Here is a 25,404-nt window from a genome sequence, read left to right on the forward strand (position 1 = left end):
GTGATCTGTTACGTATTACACTAAGCTCAAGTTCCATCTGGATGATGATGATTGATAGTAATGATGTAGACGACAATACTGAAGCTTAATTAAGATGATAACGATGGTGATGATGATGACTTTGACGATGATTATGATGGTGTGAGTGATGATGATGATGATGATGATGATATCGACGATGATGATGATGAGAATGACTATAATATCTTGCCCAGTCTGTCCATTGAACACTCTGTGTTGTGCAAACTCATAAGGCCAGCAGTCTTACTTCATTTAGCAGCTCCAAAAATGGCGGACAAGTATTTCTACCTTATAGAATACTACAAAAATGATGTCAAAATGCACAAAATACCACTTCATAGAAAATAAATTTGCAAAATTTCCTGGGGGGATACCCCCAGACCCACCTACAGGCTCGCACCTTAGCCTCTTGTGAGAGCATCGTCGGCGCTAAAAAATAAATAACACTTGCTATTTTCCTTCAAAAGGGGTTGGAATGTCTGTGAGTGAGAGGTTTTGGTAAAGGTTCTATGAAAAGACAAGGGAGGAAGGAGTGTTTCAGAATTACAAGATTGGTGTAATTTCGAGTATTAATTTCATTTTTAGAGCTATGATCCAGAGCACAGACAGCTTTCCTCTCAACTTTGGGTTTACAGGTAGAGTTTGATCATTTGCTTTTTGCATCTTCATTGTTAAATTGAGTTCCTTATTCTTGTTGTCTTTAGTAACACCCTTCCAACTGCCTTGTTATTAGGAAAGGGGAATACGTCAAAGTCAAGTGGGGTTGCAGAGGAATTAGAAGAGCAGCTCAAGGCAGGTGCTATTGGGTGAGTGTTTGAGGCCTTCACAAGGTCACCTGTCGTGGTAGTTCCATTGTCTTCATATGTCCTGGATGCACCACTGTGATTGAGATGTATGCTCGGTATGAAAATATTCATGATCGTTGATGTATCCGCACCCTAACCTCTCTCTGTCGTGTGTATCCAGAAAAACTGGCCTGTACAGTCATCAGGACTGTCCCTCTAGCTTTGATTGGCAAGTAGACAAAGACCCTAATTGGCCATTTCCGATTTCATGTCTGCCTCCTCTTTAAAGCGAGTCTAAGTGCAAATTGTGATGGTAATTTAAGTTCTACTTTACATATGAATGAACTAATTTTCACAAGAAAAACTTTGTACTTGAAGACTCGCTTTAAAGAGGGGGCAGACATGAACTTGGAAATGGCCTATTCAAATCATAGTAAGTCTGATCATATTGTTGCAATCCTGGACCTAATGGTACATGTAAATGTTAGGAGGATTATACCGAACACTTTCCTGTTTCCCTTGAGGTATCTAGCATGTTGTTCCTTAAGTTAAACTGCAACCAAACTAGGTTATTTTGTTTCGACCTAGATCAAGTTGTTTCAACCTAGTTAAGTCTCAGACAGGTACAAAGCACACAAGTCACAGGTCATTGTTTGAAACAACCCTTTACCATTTACAAATGCTAACATTAGGCCTAAAAACTTTTGTTTATGCCTAATTAGGCTTAAGGTTAGCTATAATGAATGTTTAGGATACTATCTGCCTTGGTAAAACAATGACCTGTGACCAGCTGTGTTTTGTACCTGCCCCAAACTGACCTGGGTTGAAACAACTTGACCCAGTTTACATGTAGTTGCAAATTAACCTAAGGAACAAAATGACTTGCAACATATATTCAACTGACTATACACATGCCCTAATTACTGGCACTGGAAATTATATATTGCTGATAAAATTATTTTCACACATGAACCCCTTCAGGTTGAAACTCCATGAAGACTGGGGAACTACACCTGCTGCTATTGATTGTGCACTTACAGCTGCTGAGAAACATGATGTGCAGGTGAGTGACCATCATCATTAGGATGTCTTCTGAGTTTTCTTTCTTGTGCTGTGATGTAGATTTCTAAGTGAATATTGGTACTTAAGAATTTAAGCTATAGCCATTCTTATCACGTACATCAAAATCAAAATTAAGGTTGTTTGAAATAAACCATCTGTAATGACAGTTTCTTGATACGTGAAGGAACTGTGGCATGGCATGCTTCAGTGAGGCTCAAAGAATAGGAAATTGCATGACACTGATCTAGCTTTCTAAAAAGATGGTGTACAATATCCCTTGGAGTTTTTTCTTTCTTTCATTGGGCTTCATTAACTAAAGTTAATTGTTTTGTGGAATAGTTGAGGACACTGTTTTGGAGCTGTTTCATTATAAGTCCATTTACAATATTAATAATATATAATTATTTATAGCCAATAGTTTATTATAAACCTAACCCTCAATTTCAGATCACCATTCATACAGATACTCTAAATGAATCGGCCTGTGTTGAACAGTCAATAGAAGCATTTAAGGTTAGTTACTGTAACTTAGTCAGTACTTTTGTTAGGGAACTTGAATGTCTTTTCCCTTCATAAAAATGTTAATTTTTGATGTCTCAATTGTGTGTTCTGGTAGACTATAATTATGTTATTTATGTTTGACGGACATTTGGCAAAGTAGTTCGAACGTGGGAGTTATATCAAAGCTTGTTGTTCAAAGTAATCTTGATTGTACGGGTGAAAGTATACATGTAAGTCCTGAGGAGTCGTGAGTGTTGTTGGAGACACTGTCTGATGTCTCAGCAACCTGTCACTAATCTCACCTGGATGATCTTACTTCATCGATCTATGACTATCATTTGTAAGACTTGATACTTAACATTTAAAGGGGCTATGTCACATTATTCTAGGGTGTTAAGGGTAAATCTTTAGTTAATCACAAGTTTTAAACTTGAAAATGGTAATGTGGAATTGAACCTTTACTGAAAAACACAAACAAGATGATTCTGAGAAAACCCACCTTTATCCAGGGGATTTGCCATAAACTTGAAAAATGTCGGGCCCACATTTTTCAAGATTTAATACCCAAATGCAATCCATTTCAATCTTGTCCATTTGTGTCCATTTATGCTTCTCTTTCCTTTTGCTGTATTTCTTTTGTGTTGTTCAACAGTGTTATGTGGTTATTGCAATGTTTCATTCTACTTTTTGGGCATTTTGGGTGTCACGAAGTTACATCATTTTGTGTGACATAGCCTCCTTAATTCTTAGGCTTGTGAAGAAGTCTTAGGAAGAGTGTCTGGTGCATACTTGATTGCTCTCCATTGAATTTAGTTACCTAAAGTACATTAAATTAATCTTGTGCACTCTCTCTGTCGGTTGAATTTTCACACTTACTGTTCTATGTTCCTAGGGCCGAACTATCCACACGTATCACTCTGAGGGAGCAGGTGGGGGACATGCCCCAGATATCATCAAGGTTTGCTCAGAGGAGAATGTAATTCCATCCTCGACAAATCCCACGCGGCCATTCACAGTCAACACCATTGACGAGCACTTGGACATGTTGATGGTTTGCCACCATCTTGATAAGTATGTCAGTTACAAAAAAAAATGTTCTTTTTGCGAAGACTGATGATTAGTTTTTTTGAAGTGACTCATCTACAACATGAAAATCTATCTATGTATGTTGGGTCCTCAGTACACTGGCTGCGAATGTTTGAAAGACCCATTTAATATGGACACCCCATTATTATGGACACTTCTGTTTGTACCTGAGGAAAGCCCAAATGTTCTTTCAAAATTCAACCAGCTTAATATGGACAATGGACACTTTTTTCTTACCCATCAACTAATTCTCATACGATAGGAAGTTGACCTCGCTAATGCAGATACTCCATCTCAACTTTTTCTTTTAATGAGCTTTATCTTTTATTAGTAAAGGAACATTAGAGCGATACTGCTGTTCAAATGTCAAAAACTAACTAATTTGCCAATAAATGATTTTGAGCACAGTGTACATGTATGTATATCAGTTAATATGTAAATGTGCATAAACGAACGATGTAACTTAAATGCTTCATACCATTCTTACAGAATTAGCCAGTGCAATAATGGGTAATGGCACACTGGTATATGTGAGTGACTTAATTTTTTGCGTTCTTATAGACTTAAGTACGGAAAATGGATACTTTGTGTGCAACAGACATTCAGTTTGTTGATGTTAATGATTTGTTTTATATCTTTTGACATTTTGCTCCAATAAGATGTGTACAGTACTGTATGTTTTACTTAATTTACACAACCCGCTTTAATATGGACACCCCGTTAATGCAGACACTATCCATGGTTCCTTGGTGTCTGTATAAATGGGATTCCACTTTAATCATATAGTGCCATTTTTAAATTTAGGAATCTGAAAGAAGATGTAGCATTTGCTGAGTCTAGAATAAGAGCAGAGACTATTGCTGCTGAGGACATCTTGCATGACATGGGGGCTATTAGTATTGTATCCTCTGATTCACAGGTAGTCATTCAATCACTTGTTCAATCTGTTCACTTCCAAAGGGAGGGAAGGAGAAAGGGAAGAAAGAAAATTCCAACAAACTGCTAATAGATAGTTTAAGTGCTCTCTGAAAGAGAAATCACCAAGGGAATCTTGGACAGCTTGCATGAGCTTGTAAAGCTAGACACTGTCCACTAAGGTAGAAGGTTGTACCAGCTGTACCATGCAACAAAACTGTATATACATTACAGGTCCTTGTTAGCAGTTACTGTATGAATAGCACCTTGATAGCTTGGCCCATCTGGTTGAAAGATTTAATCTGCGGACTAGGAACAAAGCTTTTGTGCCCTACTTATACCTCATGTACTTACAAGAATACAACTGATGTTACAACCAGTTCATTGGGGAACAAAATAGAGACAGTCTTCATTCATTTGATAACATTCCATTAATGGCAGAGCTTGTGCTGGTCACCTTCCATTAGCTATTGTCATACAGACCAGTCAGTTAGTCCCCATTGGTATTCAAAACGTTAATTATTCTATTATTCTCTCCATTAAAATTTGAGGCAATGGGTCGTGTTGGTGAGGTCATATGTCGTACGTGGCAAACAGCTGATAAAATGAAGAAGCTGAGAGGAAGGCTTGCCGATGAAAAGGTGCATGGCAATTAAACAGTTTACTTATAGAAGTCCCTGTGAGCTCACAGTTCAGCACAAAACTAATAGCATTTGTTTGTTTGTTTGTTTGTTTTGTTTTCAGGGTGATAATGATAACATCAGAGTACGCCGTTATGTTGCAAAGTACACCATAAACCCAGCTTTGGCACATGGAATGTCACACTTCATTGGATCTGTTGAGGTTGGGCAGCATGCCAGAATTTACTTTTTTGCAAACGTTATTGTTAATCAAGATGGCATTAAGACATTTGATCTTGTGACACAACCATGTTAAAGGTATCAGACAAAGATCTAAGACCAAAGTTCAATTTGTTAATTCAGTCATTCAGGTAATTCAATCAGTCAGTCATTTATGACAATATTAAATAAAAAAGTTGAAGCACAAGCTTTAAAACTGTTAAGTAAGCTTATCGGTAAAAGTCGATCCCACCGACAGTCGACCGACGCGTTGGTGGGATCGGATTCTTAACTTTTACCAGCTTATCACATCACGAGGCCACCAGTTTCTCATATTTTAACTTTACAATTTTATTGATTATCTGTACTTTGTATCCAGGTTGGTAAATTAGCTGATTTGGTCTTGTGGCAGCCTGCACTTTTTGGTGCAAAACCCGAGATTGTGGTAAAAGGAGGCCAGATTGCTTGGTCTCAGATGGGTGAGTATGGATAACTGTGCTGGTTGAGTAAATGAAAAAAATCATGCCACTTTGTCAATAATTTTAATGTTGGCACTCGCCTGTCTGATGAAGCTGGTGTATGTGAATTGAATGGAAGCTGCCAGAATACTGTACTCTTTACTCCCTTTGCTGTCAGAAAAGTAGTCAAAACAGGTGTTGAAGTCACAGTAAAAACATTAATAATTTATTATTGGAACCAAAATTAACAGATAGATGCAAATGTGATGTACATATGAGTTAAGTACTAGTAATAATGATGTTGGACATGCGCTGTAAAACAAATTCAAAAAAGTAATGACAGCACAATGACAAAAACTGGCAGTGATACACTGGGTGGCTCAAGTAAATTCCATATAACGTAACCCATTGACTCCCAGGGTTTCCCCATTGACAAGTAAAATCGTCTGGCGTTAGACAGAGTAAAATATTGGCCAGTTTAGGCCGGTTTGGGTGTTAAAGGGTTAAAGAAATCGAAGTCTAAAAAATGCTGGAAAGAGTAATATATTTTTTAGAACTGAACCAACTAACCTTGTCCAGCCTTTAGCCTGTAGCCCTTATCAGTTTTTAATCTCTCATTGCTATCAGGAAATCCCAATGCATCCATCCCAACACCTCAACCTGTCAGACCACGCCCAATGTTTGGTGCCTTTGGAGCTGCTGTTGGGGCTAACTCTGTGGTTTTTATCAGCCAGGTATGGCATATGTCTGAGCCCCAAGCCCTAGCCTAGGAGTTATTGTGTAAGGGTTCTCAATAATCCTATCTGATCATGATTCAATTCAGAGTTATGCTATTGAAAGCAACGATTTACTGTTCCATTGGTTTGTAGGAATGTGATAAGAGTAAAGTTTGTAAAACATACGGGATCAGCAAGAGAACTGTAGCAGTTAAAGGGTAAGTCAAGTGAACCGAAAATGTTCCACACAAGGTGCTTTGTTCCACATGTCTGAACTTATTTTGGTGTACCGTAGCTGCAAGAAGCTAAGACGTTTTTTTGGCTGTACCCATCGATACACCTTAGTGAAGGGCAAATCTGTCTGGCACAGAGTGTTTTGGTCAAGGAAAGAACATGATGGAACTTTGGGGAGCAGGTTTAGTGCAGTAGTGAAAGCACTTGCATTCCGTGAATTATTCCTAGTTTGGGTTTGGACTTCGTGTCTTGAGGGTTGAATTTGTTGGTTCTCTTTCCTGATCTGAGAGGCTTTGGATTTGATCTGTGTGATTTTGACCTGACCCCTCCCAATCCCTATCCAACCTCTAAAGCACACGAGCTCAGGTATGTTACTACGAGACTATAAGTAAAGTCGCAAATAAGAGCCAGGCCAGGAACCTCCAACCTTGAGGTTTAAAATCCGATTCACTCAGCAAAACACCACCAGGCATTTTATCATAATTCTCAAACTGAGGACTGCATTGTGCTGAAAGCTTTTCGTTTTTAAAGGGAGGTTGTGAAGCCATTTTCATGAGACTGAGTGGTTATGGCGCTTGCCTTGAGATCCGGAGATCCCGGTTCAAGACCTGTTGTGACCACTCGTTGAATTTGTTCCAGGTAGTCCCTGGTTCAACTTCCCAGCTGCACTATTTGTAAATAGCCAAATGGTTTGCCTCCAGCCAGTTGGGATTCTTAACAGTTGTTCTGTTCTGTCATTTCGTTGATTGTGTATCATTGGCCCTGAACAGCCTCTATGGGAAGTGGTCAATTAAGTATCACAATGTATTGTATTGTATTGTATTCTTATGCTTGGTCTCCAACAGGTGCCGAACAGTGAAAAAGAATGATATGATTCTTAACAACTACTTGCCCAAACTTTCAGGTAAATTTATAATGAAATTAATCATTGGTCCATGTAGAGATTTGTGGAATTGTCATTCTGATTGATAATAAGCCCTACAACAGAACAGGAGAGTCATCCATCTGTTGCAATTAGAGACATGATGGGTTGTTTGGGTTACAGATTTCAGAGGTTTTGTTTTCATTCTCAATTCATTTTGTCTTGCATTATTCCCGTTACACCTTCGTTGTATGGGGACATTTTTTGCTACCTGAACTCCTTAGTGGATTGAGCTAAAATAAACCACATATTTGGTAAACGTAAAGAATACGATCCCACCGACGCGTCGGCCAACGTGTTGGTTGACACACCACCAACACACTACCGCTGCGTCGGAAGGTGTAGTGGGCAAAGAGGAGGGAAACGCGATATTTCCCTTCCAGCACTTTACTTTTAAAAACAAAATATTAATATCAATTTATGTTCTTTCAACAGTTGATCCCCAAACTTACAAAGTGCACATCATTGACAGCAAAGATTCTACAAAGAAAGAACTCATCACTTGTGATCCGGCATCTGTTATTCCTATGGCTCAGAGGTTCTTTATATTTTGATGAGTTTCCTGTGACCTTAAACCTGTGATATCAAGTGGGTTCCAGAGAGAGAAGAAAGCAGTTCAAGTTTATGTCCATTAGAACAAAGTATTATATATTAGCATGGATCATGAGTTCAATACTGATATTGAGCTTTTTCGTGACTGTGATTGGACACATTAACATTATTAATATTGCAGGAAAGTTAGTTCGATATTAATTAAATCATCACGCTGATAGGCAATGTCTAAGTTACCTTTTGAAATTTTTTAACTGTCTTACTTAATAATGAAAGCAAGCAAAATTTCAAACTGCAGTTTGACTCTTACAGAAATGTAGCTTAGCACATAACACATTAGGGCATTAATCTATATTAAAACAAAAAAGAGTAAAACACAGATTAAGGGGTCGTGTCGGCACCCAAACAGTATTACCAATAATATTACAGTTGATTTAGGGATGTGTGTGTATTCCACAGACAAATTAAGATGTAAGAAACTAGATTTAAAGTCAATTTGGTTGAAGTAGGATGTATAAATATGTGCATTCAGTGTTGGGGTCAATGTAAGCATAATTATTATGTAATTGTTATGATTAATGAGAAACATTGAACACTAGCTGTCAGTCATATTTTTTTGTAGGCTGTAATGATATATGTATAGTGTGATGAAAAGTATGTTTTTGAGGTTTCAGTCATAGAATATCCATTAAAGTGAAAGATCATGATTTATGTTGTCTTTGGTGCGTTCTTTCTTTTTCCTCACAATTAAATTTTGTGCTGGTGCTCTTTAATATCCTTCAGTTGGCCAAATCTCAGTTTCGTACTTTCTTTCAGAGCCAGATTGAGTATCAAGTCTCGATCTATAAAAGCAAAGATACTGTGGATAGATCATACTCTTCACTTGACTTAAAAGTAGATTTCTGGTTCAAAGGTCAATAACTGATGTCATGTCTGAGTCACACAACATGACTTGGCCTTTGACACCCTAAAAACTACTGCATCACATTCGCACCCTGGAGAGGGGGACTCCCATTTAAAAAGGAGGGGTGCTCATAGGGTTTTAGCACCCCCCCCCCCCCCTCCCTGTTATCTATCTCTTCTGGTCCATTAAGTGGCACAAAAGGCTCCAATGAATGAAGATATAAGTAGGTTTTAATTGAGTAATGAGAAGGGGTACATATCAGTAAGCCATGCAGTACTTGCATTTCAACAGAGACATCAATTAAAGTGCCCCAGTGATCAAAAAAACCACTTCTTTTTTTCCTTCAGATTTTGAAAGTGTGTTTGCTGAACACCTGACTGGCAAAATTTTGAGCTTTGATTTTTATCCAAAGGCCGTTTACTTTGAGTGTAAGTTTTGGATTTCACGGTCCACCATTACTCATGTTCAATACTGACCGATTGGACCTCAGACGGTTGGATCCAGGGAAAAGTGACGTCAGAGGCTCACTAGCTTAAAATTTCAGCGTGTGAACGCAGATTATTATATATGCAAAGCGTGAGTTTAAAAGTCTGAAAGCCCAAAACCCACGTGCTGCAAATTAATTCTGCGCCGTACACACGTATTACATTCTTAAACTAGTGAGCCTTTGACGTCATTTTCTCCTCGATCCAGCTCTCTCAAGAACATGTTAGTAATGGCGGACGATTAAATAGGAAAATTACAGTTAAAATAAAGAGGTGTCTTTTTGAAATCAAGGCTTAAAACGTGGGTCACTTAGTGTTTTGTTAACATAGTTTTGAAATCCAAAGAAAAATATCAATTGATTTTTTGGTCACAGGGGCACTTTAAGCCAGTGACACACAGTTCAACATGTATTTGTCGATGAACAAAATAATGTTGCAGCCATTGTTCAACAAATGTTGATTAGTGTGTTATATACCATGTTGGATGTTGAAACATGCCATTCAACACGTTGAACAATGTTGAATGAAAATAGAGACCAGCTATATTCTGTTCAACACATCTGTGCAACACTATTCAACATTTGTTGCCAACAAATGTTGCAGGATGTTGAATAGTGTGTCATTGGTTTTAGATTGTAATTTTTAAATGCTATCGTTTGTTTCTATGTATGCTCTTTGAGATGTTAGTATTTAACGCTAGTAATGGAAAAGGGCCCACTCAAGGTCAGAAAAAAAAAGAACTCTGACTATGGTGTGACCTCAGACCCACTTTTAAAACCCTTTGACTCCCAAAAGTGATACAAATATTCTCCTCACAAGCTCAATGGATTTGAAGTAGACTGGTGATGAGAATAAAGAAATTTATCGCCTAGGTTTTTTGTCTAGATAATCATGGAATTCCCACAACGGACATAAAAAGTAATGTATGGAGGTCAGTAAGGAGAATTACCATTTAGATCTTGAAAGTGGAAGGATTTAAACTCCCAGTTACCAGTTTGTTCATGATCAGATACGTTGCCATTTGGCTAATAACAGTAGATTTACAAAAGCTAGGCCATTGAAGAGCAAATGTGGATAATGTGGCATACATCCTGTATACTGTGAAAATGGCACTCCCAATTTTGTTATGAAGTTGCAAAATGAATGAAGAGAGGTGATTCAGGCAAACGTGGAACAAAATATCTGAGTCTTCCTAACAGGAGTAGTATATGGTCCTGTTGGGAGCTTAGGTGCTTTATCACTTAGTCACTTAACTTTAAAAAATAATAATAAATTATATTGAAAAGTGAAGTTAAAATTATTAAATTAATGAAATATTGAGAATGCCCTGCAAAATAAAAAAAAGGGATGTCAATGCTAAAATGTTAACTCTGGACTATAAAGTCAGAAATTACCCTTGAACAGTTTGAAAAAGTGGTTTAACAGTTTCTATGTCCCCTTTTACCCTTTTCTCTCTACGTATGCAAAGAAAATGCAACAATTTGATGGAAAACTTGCATGATAATCCCTTGCATTCTTCTGGAGCAAGTACATATCGTCCTTGAAGTGTGTTAATTTGAAGTTGTTGTAGAGTTAGTTTTTCCAAATGCCCAGTCTGATCTGTCAAAATAAGCGTCCTTAGAGATTATACTCTGTATAATGTCAGACTATTTCAGTTATTGAAGGGAAGGGGGACGGGGGGACGGAGTGGGGGGGGGGGGGGGAAGTAGGGGGACGGGGGGGAGTTGGGGTTAAAATTTAGAGGGTAAAGGAAGATGGGAATGGTTGTGAAGATCGAAGTTGGTATCGAAGGGGTGCTATCCAGATAACCCTGGCACAAATGCTCCAGATTTCTAGGTTGGCTAAATCACAAAATTTCGCCTGGCACAACAATGAAATGTCCCCCGAGTTCTAGGGATACAAGAAACTGACGTAAAAAATGAAGTGGAGTCAAGAATGGTTAAATTGAAGTTTATCTTTCGTAATGTACAAAATGCACAGACAAAACAGGCCACATATTCTGTTCAAAGTGCTTATATATACATAAAGCATAGAACATTTATACAGCTGTTAATAACTGCAAAACTTACGTATTAAAATTGATGATCCTAGGCCTGGCAGAATTTCAAAAACAATTTGAACGCGGTTAACGGCTGGTTTATTAGCTGACATTTTGACAATGCATCTAAACTAAAACAGAAACTGACTCACGCAAAATACACACACGCCTCTGATAAAATTAGTATATTTCGGAAACTAAATGTTCAAAAACCGTCTCTTGCATCCTGGTATTATCAGATGAATATACAATTCCACGTCGACTTGTTTTATACGGATTTAAATCGCCAAGCCAAACACGCTCACGATGCAGTACATAGTTTTGTTTTCCCATCTGACAGTGCAACTCCCGTCTGAAGTGTTATCCCAAAAGCAAGAACTTGCAGTGTGGAGGCCAGCCCCATTTTTCTGCATGATAACACAGGTGACGATGTACTTGAACGGCTTGCCAAGCTTGGTTAGCTGGTTCAAACACTGTTCGACAACATTTGACGTCCACTGATTGACTTTGTTGTGTTGGTATGCGTTTCCACCGATCGCTCCCTCAACGGACTCCTTTATAATGTTGCTCACTTCATCTACGACGAAGGATGTCTCTTCTGCGCCTTGAAACTCATCCATTTTCTCAGCAAATGTTTCCCAAACTCCTGGAAGCTGCAGAATTACTTTCAAATATGTTGGATTAATTGGATTTGGAAAGGACGACTTAGCAGCCTAGCAACCAAACTTTTGTCCCAGTACTTCAGCATTCTGTTTGATAACGCCTGGCGATTTTTAACCTTTCGTTGCTTCGTATGTTCTTTTACTGATTGGGAAGAAATTCTTGACATGGGGGACGCTGAAGAGAAGCCTTGCAGTTTTATAAAAGGTAAAGTGTGAGGATTTCTGGAAATAAAAGTTTCCTAGCTGTAAGCATTGTCTTAAACCGGTAAGTATTGTTTGAAGAACTTGGCATCATATGGAAAAGTCACCGGGTATTCCGGTTGAATTTGACACCAATGCACGAATGTACACATTCTCCACCGACGCGTTTCAAGAAATTATAATGCCGTTGTTGCCCATGCTTTCTAATTTTTTTGCAGAAAAAAATATTAAGGTTATGATTCTATCTGTAATGCAAAACTTGAGGTTATTCCTTCCATGAGGATTCAGGTACAGCACTGACGAAAAGGGGCTGTGTCCAGTTCGTTTCAAAAGCCACATTAAGCTGTCTTCACATGCCAGAAAACCATGTAAACCTGAATTTCTGCAATCAGTTGTTGACTTTGTTTCAGCGGGTAACATCAATGGATCCACATCGGATCATTCTCATCATCATCATGGAGTTGATCATTCTCATGAACATGGACATGATAACAGCCACGAACATGGACACACTCATGAATTCATGTCAAATCCTGGAATGTGGTCAGAGAGGGACAAATTAATGAACAGATCAGATTGGAAACAGGTTAGGGTCCAATGTTGATGCATTATCATTCCCTTGTACATATAATTGTTTGCCCATCAGTAAGCAGGTTGTACATTTGAATGTTTGGGTCAGTACACAGCTACTAGCCAGGAGGGGGGGGGGGGGGTGAATAGGGTGGCTATCCACCCCCAGGGTTAACCCTGAGATGGACTAGCATCCAGTCCAAGGAGGAGTAATACTCTCTGCTGCTTTGTATTGATGGTTTTGTGTCTGACATCATGGTAGCCATGTTGGTGTACAGAACAAATTTTATGTAGTAAAATGTCTCTTGGGAATTTGAGTCTATTACTATGCAACACTTGTGGTGCCGTTCTCTATTGTTTTGTACACCGACATGACTCCCTCATCATGTGGATGCAGACCAAGAAATTATAGCAGAATCTGGGATAAGCTCAAGCTATGTGAACCTGCTGTGGCATGTGTGTCAATTTGTATTTTTGCCTTGTCTGACAAATTATTGAGGGAAAAGTAAGTTTCTTCCATACATCCATTTTTTTTTTCAGCGAGCATTTACCGTTGGCATTGGTGGTCCAGTAGGCTCTGGGAAAACTGCTTTAGTCTTGGCTCTATGCAGACATCTTAGGGATTCACACGGTGTTTGTGTTGTTACCAATGACATCTTCACCAGGTGATTAATACTCTCAGGATACATATTATTTGAATCAACCACCCAAATGAGTAATGAGAGAAATACATGAAAATTGTATTCATCAACTGGGAACTCGGAAAATTCCGAGCCCCGTATCAAATTTGAACCCACAAGTCATACATACATGGTTAAAATTAGACTATGTGATGCAGTCGTAGTCTATTCCCACATTTCACCCTTGCTCACGACAGTCTCTCTAGTAGCTCAGTGGTTAGAGCATCCAAAGGGTCATGGGTTCAAATCCCATCCGGGGCTCGGAATTGTTCTGAGTACCCAGTTAATGCATAACATCTTTCATAAATTTGAATCAGTGCTAAAAATACTGGAACAGGGCCTCTGGCAAGGCAAGATAATGAAGTGCTTTTTCTCTTTTTTTTTTCTTGAGCAGCAAAATCCAGTTCTTAGGGGTATGTATGTGATGATGATGTTGCTTGCCAAAGTCTGCCAAAGGTCATCAAAAATTAAATTAATTAATATAAATGCTCTTGAGGTAGACTTTATGACAAAATGCACATAATTTATTATGTGGTTAGCAGGTCTTAAATATTTTGAAAGTTGAGGGATGAAATTCTTTCAACCAGATTTTGTCAATCATGAACTCAAGGTAACCCCCAGAGTTCAAGGTGGTGTTGTAGCAGGTCTAGTGCCCCACCCCTCCCATGTCTTCCATATCCTTGGTTTTGTTCAACCTCTCTGCACTGGCTAACTTTAGTAAAGACCATTTTGAGGTTTGAAATATAATAGATCAAGTTAAGCCCTGATTTTTAGGGAAGATTGGGAATTTCTAGTGAGAAATGAAGCATTGCCAGAGGAAAGGATGCGGGCAGTGGAAACCGGAGGGTGCCCACATGCAGCAATCCGGGAGGTACTTTGTCAAAATGAGTTTCCTTCTTGTATCCAGCAAGTGTAAGATAAGACTACAAGCAATTGCAAAAAGGTTGAGACACTGAATGGAAAATCCACCTCTTCTTCCTAAAACCCCTCTTCGAGTTCATATCATAAGAAAGGATGAATGTCCCTCCCTCCCCCCTTCCCTTTTTCAATGTTGATACCCTTTAGTCTGAGTGCCAAGTGGAAATGGAAAAAACTTTGCTTGGGGGAAAGGGGGTTGGAGATGCGCTGATTTGACTGACACGCATTGTACAGTTATCAACAGTGAGTGTCAGGACTCAACTCTTTTTGCAACTGCTTGTAGATATGCCTGCTGGTAAAGTTAAAACAAGAAGTAGCTTCTTGCATTGCACATTGACTGGAATATTTTTGTATTCTTCACACAATCCAAAGGTAAAGTGTAGCCATATAATAATATCTGTGAGTATATTGTGTTCAATAAACACAACATAAGGACTGTGGGTGAAGAAATAATATTTTTGTTGTTTGGCCTGAACTGTGATTACCTCTGAAAAAAGCCATTATTGAGGTTCTGCCAGGGTAAATTCCAACAAACAACATGGCCTAAAAAGTAGCGAGAGCATGTTAAGTGAATCCGCGACAAACAACATCCTTTCTTTACATTTCCTTTCATCTCCAACAGTAACAGGAAACACTAATAAAGCACCAACACAAGACCATTTAAAATTCAGACTAGTGACACAGGAATCACCCCCCCTTTCCCCCCCCCCCCCCCACCCCAATATCCCTTCCTGGCAGGGCCTCAGTATTGAACAGATAATTAGTTTTTAATTGAACATTTATTAACTACCTCAGAAAGTTACCATCTCATTAAGTGTTGTTGCCAATTTCCCATTAGAGTGTCACAGGACCGTGCACTGGTGGCTCAGTTGGTGCGGGCTGCTATGCGGGAGGTCAAGAGTTTGACCCTGGCCAGACCAACACTCAGGGTCTTAAAACAACTGAGGAGAAAGTGCTGCCTTTGTAATTACACCAGCAAATGGTTAGACTTTCAAGTCTTGTCAGATAAGGACTGTAAACCGGAGGTCCCGTCTCATAGCCCTTGTTGGAAATCAAATAGGATGGGACGTTAAAGAACCCACTCACTTCTCAAAAAAGAGTAGGGGATGTTGTCCCCATTGTTGTGGTCTGACCTAATCTGGTCGGGGGCATCTTTCACTTCCTAAAATGGATAATTTGTAAACTGCGTAACAAGCAGTCTGGTCAAAGTCCCCCACAAAAAGCATTGTAAATTAGTCCTGAAAAGCCCTGAGGGGAGAGACTAATAACTTCACTTCACTTCACTTTACTTCACAGGAACCTAAAGGTAAAATAATTAATGGCGTACTGTCTAGTAGTCTCAACACGTTTTATGTGGGTCAATGGTAGAGCAAATTCCCAAGTAGTACCGATATGTTCCACTCTGGTTAAGACCACTACATTACCAGTAATTTATGTGACATCAAAAGCAAGGGGAGTGGTCATTCGTTCTCTTGAGCTTCAGTTGTTGGCTCATTTTACAAGATTTCTTCAAAGCAGGCTCATTTTTACTTGACCCTAAGTGTCTGAGTAATTCTTATCCACTGTAGGAAAAATGCATCTCATACAAGAAGCACATATTTTCATAGGATTTTTCACTGAACATGGAAGAAGTTAAAGATCTAACAAAAACATTCCAACCTGATTTGGTCATAATTGAGTCCGGTGGAGACAATCTCGCTGCAAACTACAGCAGAGAACTGGCAGACTACATCATATATGTCATTGATGTTGCAGGTTTGTCCAGTCCTTCGAGCCAGCTGCATAATTGCATATAAAGTGTTTTGACTGGCTCTCTCAATCTTGATTAATACCGGTAGTGTGTGTATGGTATTACCTTGTATGGAGAAAGATTGCACTGGTTGTTGAAACAGTCCCAGAGTTAAATGAAATTTAATACAATTTGTGAGATCAGATGTGGCAAACTTAGCGCTCCGTGACTTGTTGGGTATTAAATTTTATCATGTCATATCCAATATAATAAAAAATTGGTTGGTTTGCTGTTGAAAGTAAATTGATTGTTCCATATTGGAGAAATTCAAACAAACAAGGTATCACTATTAATAATGTTTGCTGACAGGCAGATATATGCAATGCATGACTCAGTGATGTCGGCTTTTGCAGTTTATAGATGATGATAATGAATTTACATGTATGTGTGGCTTGAGTCACAAATTTTCCAAAGTGCCTTTCATGATAAATTTAAATTAGAGAGTAAAAGTATTACCAAAGCTTATATGCCTAAATTTGATGACGAAACAAGACAAGAAAATTCTTGCACAAAATTTAACATTATTCTTGTTCTTGTGACTTTTTAAACTCATAACATGACAGGAGGTGACAAAGTTCCTCGTAAAGGAGGCCCGGGAATCACACAGAGTGACTTGTTGGTTGTAAATAAAACTGATCTGGCTGAAGCTGTTGGAGCTGATCTCAAGGTAATGCCAGCAAGGATAAAATTCTATCTGATCTCCAGTGCCTTTCAATGACCCAAACTTTAGAATTTAAAATTATAACTTAATTGACATTAAGTGCAGGTTTTCTTTGACAAGCATAATCCTTCTAATCTGCCAAGAAAACGTTGTTCATTGTATGCACAGTCATGTAAGTTTTCTTTCAGAAGTGCACTTGACAAGCTTCCTTGTTCCTAAACTGGCATAAATATTTCCAGGTTTTTGGATAAGGACAATTTTCAAGGGAATGCTTGTCATCTTTCTTTCTCTTAACACTATAAATAACAATGAACTCTATTTGTGTGTCAAGTGTCTTTAGCGCTGGTGCACTAACTGGGTACTGTGTGCCAGAAATCAAATCAACTTACACCATGGGTTGATTTTTGAGGAGAAGCGAAAACCGGATTCCCTTTAGATAAACCGCTGGGAGCAGAGTAGAGAACCAACAAACGCAACCCGCATATGACCCCGAGTCTGGGAATCAACCCCGGGCCACATTGATGAAGACGAGTGGTGTCACCACGGCACCATCCCTGTGCCCGTTCTATAAAATAAGGAAACTTGGCTAGGGAAGAATGTTCAAGCCATAATATGCAAAGCTAAATGTGGTAATTTTCTAACTTCCTAATCAAATAACCAAGGAAAATGCCATATGCAGATACTACATGTATATCACCAAAGCAATACATAACATAACAAAGTGATGTCAACAGAAATGTGAACAATAATGACGTGAATGTTCATGTTTTGCTTTAGGTCATGGAACGGGAATCAGCAATGATGCGCCAAGGTGGCCCAACAATTTTCTCCCAAGCAAAACATCTTGTTGGTGTAAAGGAGATTGCAGATCACATTTTGGCTGCTTACAAGGAAGCTGTAAAACATTAACATTATTGGCAAACAACTTTGTGTTAATTAGTTTACTTTATTTCAAAGTACTGCTATTGGAAAAAATAGTTCATATGACGGAAAGTGGTTATAGAGGTATCATAAGACTACAGAATAAATTATTAAATAAAAATCTATCACACTATTAGTGAAATCTACTTGGATATTGTTCTGTTCTGTTTCACAGAACTTGGGAATAAAATCATCATTTACTAAGTGGATCTCCGCCAATTCTTGGTACAATGTCCTGAATGAGTGCTCTGAAAAACAAGTATGCCTGAAAAGGAAACAAGAGATGAATAATAAAGGAATAAACTGTTTGAGTGAGGCCTTGAATAATCTCCTTGTTAGCCATAATTAGGGTCATCACGCAATGCTCCTCCCCACTTACGGCCATTAGTGGGGAGGAGTGTTGCCGTGGCGACCCTAACCCCTCTCTCTCTCAAATATGCTGCTAAAGGACAACAGAATTTTATGTTCTTTTTTCCATCTTGTTTACTTGCCTTCCCCTGGCCTGTTGTAGCTTTTGAGCAGCTTTATAAGTGGATAAGTAGCTATCACCCTTTTAAACTCTAGAACATTTTGTTCAGGTATTTTGCAAAATTAATACTGGCATTTACCTAGTAATTGAAAGTCTGTTTTAAATTCATGATGACATGTAACAATAATGTGAATCTTTTCAAATTTTGAAATTGTTGTAAAGTGATTTGTACAGGCTTTGAAAAATAAGAATCAAATCTATCAAATGAAAGTTATTAGTTTTATTACTTTTTTCTCTTTCATGGCTTGATGATGTCACCTTTTAGTTGCAATATGGTACCTGTTCAGTGCTTTGTGTAGTTACAAGTTTGACCACAACCCCATCACACCTGGATGAGTCCAAAACACTGGCATAAGCCATTACATCCTTCTTTGCAGCGTTCATTCCAGTACATTCTGTGGAAGAAATTTATTAAATAATTATTACTATTTTTAGAACTTAAAAGAATGATCGAAAATTGCATGACATTTATTACTGAATCTGAGTAATATTGTCACCTTTTTTAACACTTTGTCAGACCTATGAGTGCCACTTAGAGATTTAAATTACTTTTTGACAGACGATTTTCTCTGTCCCCTTGCAAGTTAGCAATGTTGGTCACTGCTCATCTAATTATTAGTTTATCAGACACTTATTAATAATAAATAGTCAGAAAGTTCTTGCAAATCGTATTGGGCAAGGAAGTTAGAACTTATGGTCCTCAAATCAAGCAAGTTTTCGAGGTGTCTTGTCTTTGTTGTCTATCTTCAGTAGTTTTTCAAGTGAGTGATCTTGAGCAACAGTTGTTTTTGTCCTCTTAACATTCGCTCTCAAGCTCTTACAGTACATTGTTCACGCAAGTTCAAGTCAGAACAAAATTAATGAATGCTACAGTATCTTACTTGTTAACTCAGAAACTCTATCCCATAATCTCTTCTTGATTTCCTTGAAGTATGGGCCAATGAAAACACAGCTTCCTAGCACCTTAGAGAAAGAGAAAGTTAATTCCATTTTCCATCTGCATTGGAGAAATGTTTTTCATTACAATCAAAATTCTCTACTTGCCACATTTTCAACCATGCTTTTCAATATATTATTACAAAAACAAATTATTATTGAATTACCATTGTGCCACACATGGATTCCTTCAATGACAAACCAGTCTTTTCACTGCAGAGAGAGACTGAATCTCCATAAACCAACTTTCCATTAACAAACACTCTGCTGTGACTTTTGTAACTAAACATAAAAAAAACCTTCATAGAATGGTTTTACTAAGCAAATTACGATAATTTTCTCACTAAACTGCTTATTAGTCAGTTACCTTGTCATATCCCAAATTTCTCCAAGAGCCACACGACCAGCAGTAAACCAATCGAGAATCACTGCATTTCCATTTGAAGATAGTTCAAAATCCTGCAAAAAGGATTATGTTACTTAGTGATTCAGATGGAAATATTTTGCATTTATAATAATATTATACCGGTAATAATATTTAAAGAAACATTTCTTTTGCAAAAATTTACAGATTATGAATATGAACAAATTAAGAGCTTCATGAGAACGGTAAATGTAAAGTCAAATCGTAATGCATGATGAGAGAGAATACCAGTTTTACCATTGAAAGAAAAATTGAGTAAGCCTTTGATGCCCGTACCAGCCTGAACCGGTCGTACTTAGTATTTTACTCTGTCTAACGCCAGACTATTTTACTCGTCAGTGGGGAACCTGTAGGAGTCATTAATGGGTTAATCCCACATATGAGAAAAAAGCAGCTCACTTTGTGTAATTGTGCTCTCACTATTAATTTTTACCTGATACCTGAATTCATTGACAGATCCAAGTTTATCCTTCTCTATAGAAATACTGGTAATTGTTTTCGCTTGTCAAGCAATCTTTTGACTTCAATGTTGGGGTTGTGCGACAAGCCGAAAAAATGTCTGTCAAGGAGGTAAATCCAAGTAGGTCATCAACTCACCTGCAGTTGACTGTAGATAGCATTCTTAAAGCAAACCACAGGATCTGGAAGAACAGCAAGTAATCCTCCATCTGCCACCACTCCTTTTAAGTGTTGCTGTGTGACAAGTCCTGTCTCTGAGTTATACACCTATGAACAGTTAAAAAGTATTGCAACCTCATCCTCGTCCTGAGTCAAGGGCACTAACCATGAGGCCACTACGCGTCCCACACATGTATTGTGTCATAGGAAGGATTTGAACCTCAGACCAACCTAAAACCGAGCGGATGCTCTGCCCATTGAGCTACTTGGTCAGCCTGTGTTTGAGGCTGTGATCACTACCTTTGCCCTTCCAAATAAAAACCTTTCCCTTGGACTGGTTAATTTCCATTTCAATTAAAACCATTGGTCTAATCTGACATACAAAATTTAAGTCTGGAGTTGTGAAAAGGGGGAAAAAGTTCAAATACAACTTTCTACCTTATGTATTCTTTTCCGAAATCTGATACTTTCTTTTAAAATCTGCCCTTTTTTTCCTGTGTTTCTCATGGTTATTTTGATCCCCATTAACCACTAAAAAGTTCCATCTTTCACCACTGTCCTGCCATCACTTGTCTTATCTTTGTGTTCTCTGAACATCCATCCCTGGAGCCCCAATGATTAATCCTCAGGACTTTCCTACTCTCCAGTTCTGACAAATTCCTCCATCTGAAACAAAACTCTTCTTCTAACAAACAAGGATGCACAATGAATTTTGACATACCTTTGTTGATGCCTGAGTTGTGACAACTACGGTGCAGTTTTCCAACACCTTAACATCAACTGCGACATTGTCTCCCTCAACAAGTCCCCCACCAAACGTAATGATGTACAGCCACTTGCAACTGGGCACTGTTGATGCTTGGCTTGGGACAAGTAACTTTAACTATGAAAAAGTTATTTTATGCTCCATAAAGTCACAAAGAATAATATTATTTGTAGAGCAGTTGACAAAGTACTAAAGATAAATGCTACTTTAATTTTTCATATTTACTTTACTTTGCATTTGACTCAAACTTTTACATCACATTATTAAACCAAAACTAATCTTGACTTGCACATGGACATGTTCTCATGTCATGTAAATTGCCTTGAATTCTGATAACTTTGGTTCTTGCACTCAATATGATTGGATCTGGTTTTAGAACCAAATCAATGGGTTGGATCGACCATGAAATGGAGGGTAATGCGAGGCAATGTTTTCACATGCAAATTATTTCCCCTGCATTAGCCCAAATTTCATGCTAGATCTAGTCGAACCATGAAAATACGAAACTAGCCTATTCCCTTAAACCTTTACACTGGGATTCCTTATTACAACATTCTTACCGGGTATGTGTATAATAGTTTTGTGCAATTGACTTTGCGATCTAAACTTTTTCCTTCACTTGATGCTGTATTGTCCGTTGTAAGAAAAGAGGAACCAAACTCTGCAAAGCCTTTCACAGCTGGACGACTGTTGTACACCACATGTCTGACATCTTTTGATGGCATCTGAGAGCACCATTAAGTTTCAACATCTAAATTATCAAACCAAATCAAAGATAAAATGTTATTAAATGATGGAATTTTTAAATGTTTTCTCCTAAACATGATCAATTTTTTTTATTTTTGTACCTCTCATTTAGAAATGTAGGGGTGGTGCAAGTGGGCAGGGTGATGAATGGAAGAGCCTTCAAACCTAAGAGTCAGCCCATCCTCCTTGCTATAGCGATATTCACTGTTTATAAAATTTAATTCTTTTGATATTTAAATTTTGCCAGCCACAGAACAAAAGAACCTTTGTTTCGACAGCCAATAGATCTCTGGTTTGTGTTTGACACATCATTATGACAATTGGTGGTGACGTAACGATGGGTGTCGCTATAAATAGAATTAGACCGGTGTCACAGTGTTTTGTGTTCCCCCGTGTTATCTGTTCCCCCAAACACTGAGCACTAGTGCTGTGTGTTCCCCCTTCCGTCCCCATAGAACATTTCAGTGCTACGTGTTCCCTTCAAAATAATTTGCCGACATATTAAGAATACATCAAAACAGAGAGAAACATGAAAATAAAGGAAAGTAGTAATAACGGCATAACGATAAATATGATAGCAGAATATGAATACATCAAGTATCCTAAACATTCATAAAAACTAACCTTAGGCCTATAAACTTTTGTTTTAGGCCTTATTAGGCCTAAGGTTAGCTCTTTAAGCATGTTTGGAATACTTTCTGTATTACTAAAACAATGACCTGTGACCTGTAAAAAATACCAGCACTTAAATGTTCTATGGGGAGGGAAGGGGGAACACACAGCACTAGTCCTCAGTGTTCCGGGGAACAGATAACACGGGGGAACACAAAACGCTGTCAGAGACACACAATCTCCATGCGAAACAAACCGTAATTGCAAGTCAACAAAAATCGAGTGACCTTTGTAGGCCTTGTTAGATATTGTACTCTGGCATAGGAGAATTCTCCTTTTTTTCCCTGCCTTCTGGGATCATAACTGAAAAGTTTAGGCTCACCTGATACGATCGGTCATTCCAGTAAAGCGTTCATGTTAGGCCCATGAGACGTCTCATAAATGACAGCTTTGAGCTTTATATATACCGTACAAAGTGTCCCTTTACACCGCGTTACGGCCGATTTACACGATACGATTTTGTCGCTTGCGACAAGCATCACGACAGGCCTACGACATGACTTACGATTGTCGCAGCGTTTTAAAACATGTTTTAAAATGCTACGACATTTTTTTCTGACTTACACAACAATCGTAAACCATGTCGTGGGCCTGTCGTAAGCCGTTGTCGCATGCGACAAAGTCGTACCGTGTAAATCGGCCCTTAAACACCTTACCCTTATCTCCCCTAAGTTACCCTTGTTCTGCCACAGCAACCATCGTTTACCCTTAATTACCCTCGTTCTGCCACAGCAACCGTCATCTACACTTACCTAGTCTCGTTCTACCACGTTCTACCCATCGACTCTAAGTTAACCTCGTCCTACCACATTACGTAGTGATGACTCCAATATAATTTTCCAGGAAATCAGAGATGTACCAATTCTTTTGTCAAAGCGGGCCATCATCGCGCCCAACAATTTGATAGACAGTCAGCACTACAAACGTCACAAAAGGATAAGAATGACAAAATTCCATTCACCCTCACTTTCCATCCACATAATCACGCAGTCAAAAGTATCATTCTTAATAACTTTAAATTACTCCAAAATGATCCCGAGACTGATAGAATCTTTTCGCAACCTCCACTAATTTCATTCGAACGCGACAAAAACGTAGGCAACTTTTTACTTAAAAGCGCACTCCGAAACTAACGAGAAACCCGGCACTTTCAAATGGGCGCGCTCACGATGCAAAACTTGTCCTTTCACTCTTAACACTAGCAAAATATCGTTTTGCAATAAATTATACATCGGCAAAACCGATAGATGACTAGGTGACCGATTCTGCTTACACCTTCGCGATAGTTGAGAAGAATGACAAGGATGCATCTAAGCCAGTCGCTCGTCATTTTAACCTCCTTGACCACTCCAAACAACACATGGCTATCTGGGGCCTTTTCCTATATCAAGGTACGACGGAAAGCCGCAACAATTTGGAACAAAAATTCATCTTCCAAATCGGCGGGTGTCTACAAAACGAAGACCGAAGGCCGAAGACCGAAGACCGAAGACCGAAGACCCAATAACGAAGACCTAAAATGTGCTGAAACGCATTGTTCGGCGCTAAAACAGTAAAATCGATAGGGTCTTCGTTTTGTAGAAATGCCCCCCTCAAACTACAAAACGAAGACCCTCGCTAAAAAGTTCTATTTCACGCTAAAACAATAAAATCGATAGGGTCTTCGTTTTGTAGAAATGCCCCCTTCAAACTACAAAACGAAGACCCTCGCTAAAAAGCTTTATTTCACGCTAAAACAATAAAATCGATAGGGTCTTCGTTTTGTAGAAATGCCCCCTTTAAACTACAAAACGAAGACCCTCGCCAAAAAGCTTTATTTGATATCTAGCGTTCCAGGTAAGGCAAAATGAGCTTCGCGGAAATTCGAGTGAAGAGTATAAAAACGTCACGTTTTTTTGCGCAACGCTTTAGGCGGATAGTCAAATGGGGAACGCAAGAAAGTCATCTTCAAGAAAAAAAAAGTACGGAAACGTTAGGTCAGACCTGCAATTACAAGAAGATACCTTTTTCATAATTAAATCCGCCAAGTTTGTCCTTTGCCGTTTCTTTTTTTGTTGTTGTTCTTTTTGTTTTGTTTTTCACCCACGGACTTTCTCTTCTCTAGCACAGGGGTGAAAAGCGTGGCAATACATGTGCTCGAGTGAGCACTAGAATCAAAATAAAAGTATTTGACAGGAAGCCAGAGAGGAAGCCGTTTTACGCGAAAAAATCCCAGGGGAGTCAAGCCATCAGAGATCTTTTTTTCTGCAATAACTTCCGCGCGTTTCAAGATTGTTAGTTTTAACGATGAACATTTATTTTACTGAAAAAAATAATAATAAAAAATGAAAAGGTATTGACCAAACTGAGTAGCATTGGAAAGTTTGACGTAACCTTAGATAATAAAGGAGTTATGCTTGCGTTCGCTTGCTTCGTGTGAAAACGAAACGCAGCATAAGCACAAGGAAATTTGCTACGTCTGGCCAATTAAAGAACTCGTTCCAGATTCTCCGCGTCTGAGCATTTGAACAAAATGGCGGATGCAGTGGTTGTTAATTAATGCTTATGTCGGCGTTCGTTTTCACTAGCATAAGGTACTTATGCTTGTGCTTGTACTTGTGCTTGCGTCGCTAGTGAAAACCAGCCGCTACATTGATTCGTAAGCCAAGCAGCTTGGCTCAGACCGCTGATCAATATTTTTCCCCATACATTATTACAACTGAGCATGAATATGAATGTTTTTGAATAAAATACTGATCGTAATAGAACTGTTAGATGACAGCCGCCATGCACGACACTAGGGAACTTAAGCA

At 38.6% G+C, this 25,404-nt stretch overlaps 3 protein-coding genes across 5 annotated transcripts in view; 2 read left to right on the top strand and 1 right to left on the bottom strand.

The window, feature by feature from the left end:
- Window positions 1–8,798, top strand: part of LOC138051209 (urease subunit alpha-like) — a 25,254-nt gene extending 16,456 nt beyond the window's left edge. Inside the window, exons 15-27 of the mRNA XM_068897369.1 lie at window positions 607–656; window positions 755–827; window positions 1,788–1,869; window positions 2,316–2,381; window positions 3,262–3,440; window positions 4,260–4,374; window positions 4,922–5,011; window positions 5,115–5,213; window positions 5,589–5,688; window positions 6,295–6,401; window positions 6,537–6,601; window positions 7,463–7,521; window positions 7,975–8,798. Coding sequence (XP_068753470.1) covers window positions 607–656; window positions 755–827; window positions 1,788–1,869; window positions 2,316–2,381; window positions 3,262–3,440; window positions 4,260–4,374; window positions 4,922–5,011; window positions 5,115–5,213; window positions 5,589–5,688; window positions 6,295–6,401; window positions 6,537–6,601; window positions 7,463–7,521; window positions 7,975–8,093 — 1,204 coding nt within the window. The 3' untranslated portion in view covers window positions 8,094–8,798. The remainder of the gene's footprint in view (window positions 1–606; window positions 657–754; window positions 828–1,787; window positions 1,870–2,315; window positions 2,382–3,261; window positions 3,441–4,259; window positions 4,375–4,921; window positions 5,012–5,114; window positions 5,214–5,588; window positions 5,689–6,294; window positions 6,402–6,536; window positions 6,602–7,462; window positions 7,522–7,974) is intronic.
- Window positions 8,799–12,010: 3,212 nt separating this feature from the next.
- On the top strand, window positions 12,011–18,062 carry LOC138051212 (urease accessory protein UreG-like). Its single transcript, XM_068897373.1, has 7 exons — window positions 12,011–12,385; window positions 12,792–12,967; window positions 13,492–13,616; window positions 14,406–14,502; window positions 16,157–16,304; window positions 16,902–17,005; window positions 17,777–18,062. The coding sequence occupies exons 1-7, from the start codon at window positions 12,346–12,348 to the stop codon at window positions 17,906–17,908; spliced, it is 822 nt and encodes a 273-aa protein (XP_068753474.1). The 5' UTR covers window positions 12,011–12,345; the 3' UTR covers window positions 17,909–18,062.
- Window positions 17,926–22,978, bottom strand: LOC138051211 (uncharacterized). Of its 3 annotated transcripts, none has more exons than XM_068897371.1 (9): window positions 22,935–22,978; window positions 21,754–21,944; window positions 21,149–21,310; window positions 20,407–20,535; window positions 19,753–19,844; window positions 19,553–19,667; window positions 19,331–19,412; window positions 18,729–18,844; window positions 17,926–18,185 (listed from the first exon to the last, which is right to left on the bottom strand). In XM_068897371.1, exons 2-9 carry the CDS (start codon window positions 21,916–21,918, stop codon window positions 18,114–18,116), a joined length of 933 nt encoding a protein of 310 aa, XP_068753472.1. In that variant the 5' UTR covers window positions 21,919–21,944; window positions 22,935–22,978; the 3' UTR covers window positions 17,926–18,113. The 3 variants fall into 3 exon arrangements, with proteins under 3 accessions (XP_068753472.1, XP_068753471.1, XP_068753473.1); XM_068897370.1 differs by having other exon boundaries at window positions 22,840–22,941; XM_068897372.1 differs by lacking the exon at window positions 22,935–22,978 and adding an exon at window positions 22,042–22,063.
- Between the last annotated feature and the right edge of the window lie 2,426 nt (window positions 22,979–25,404).

Source organism: Montipora capricornis, chromosome 6 (assembly GCF_036669925.1).
Source record: "Montipora capricornis isolate CH-2021 chromosome 6, ASM3666992v2, whole genome shotgun sequence".
Taxonomy (NCBI): Eukaryota; Metazoa; Cnidaria; class Anthozoa; order Scleractinia; family Acroporidae; genus Montipora; species Montipora capricornis.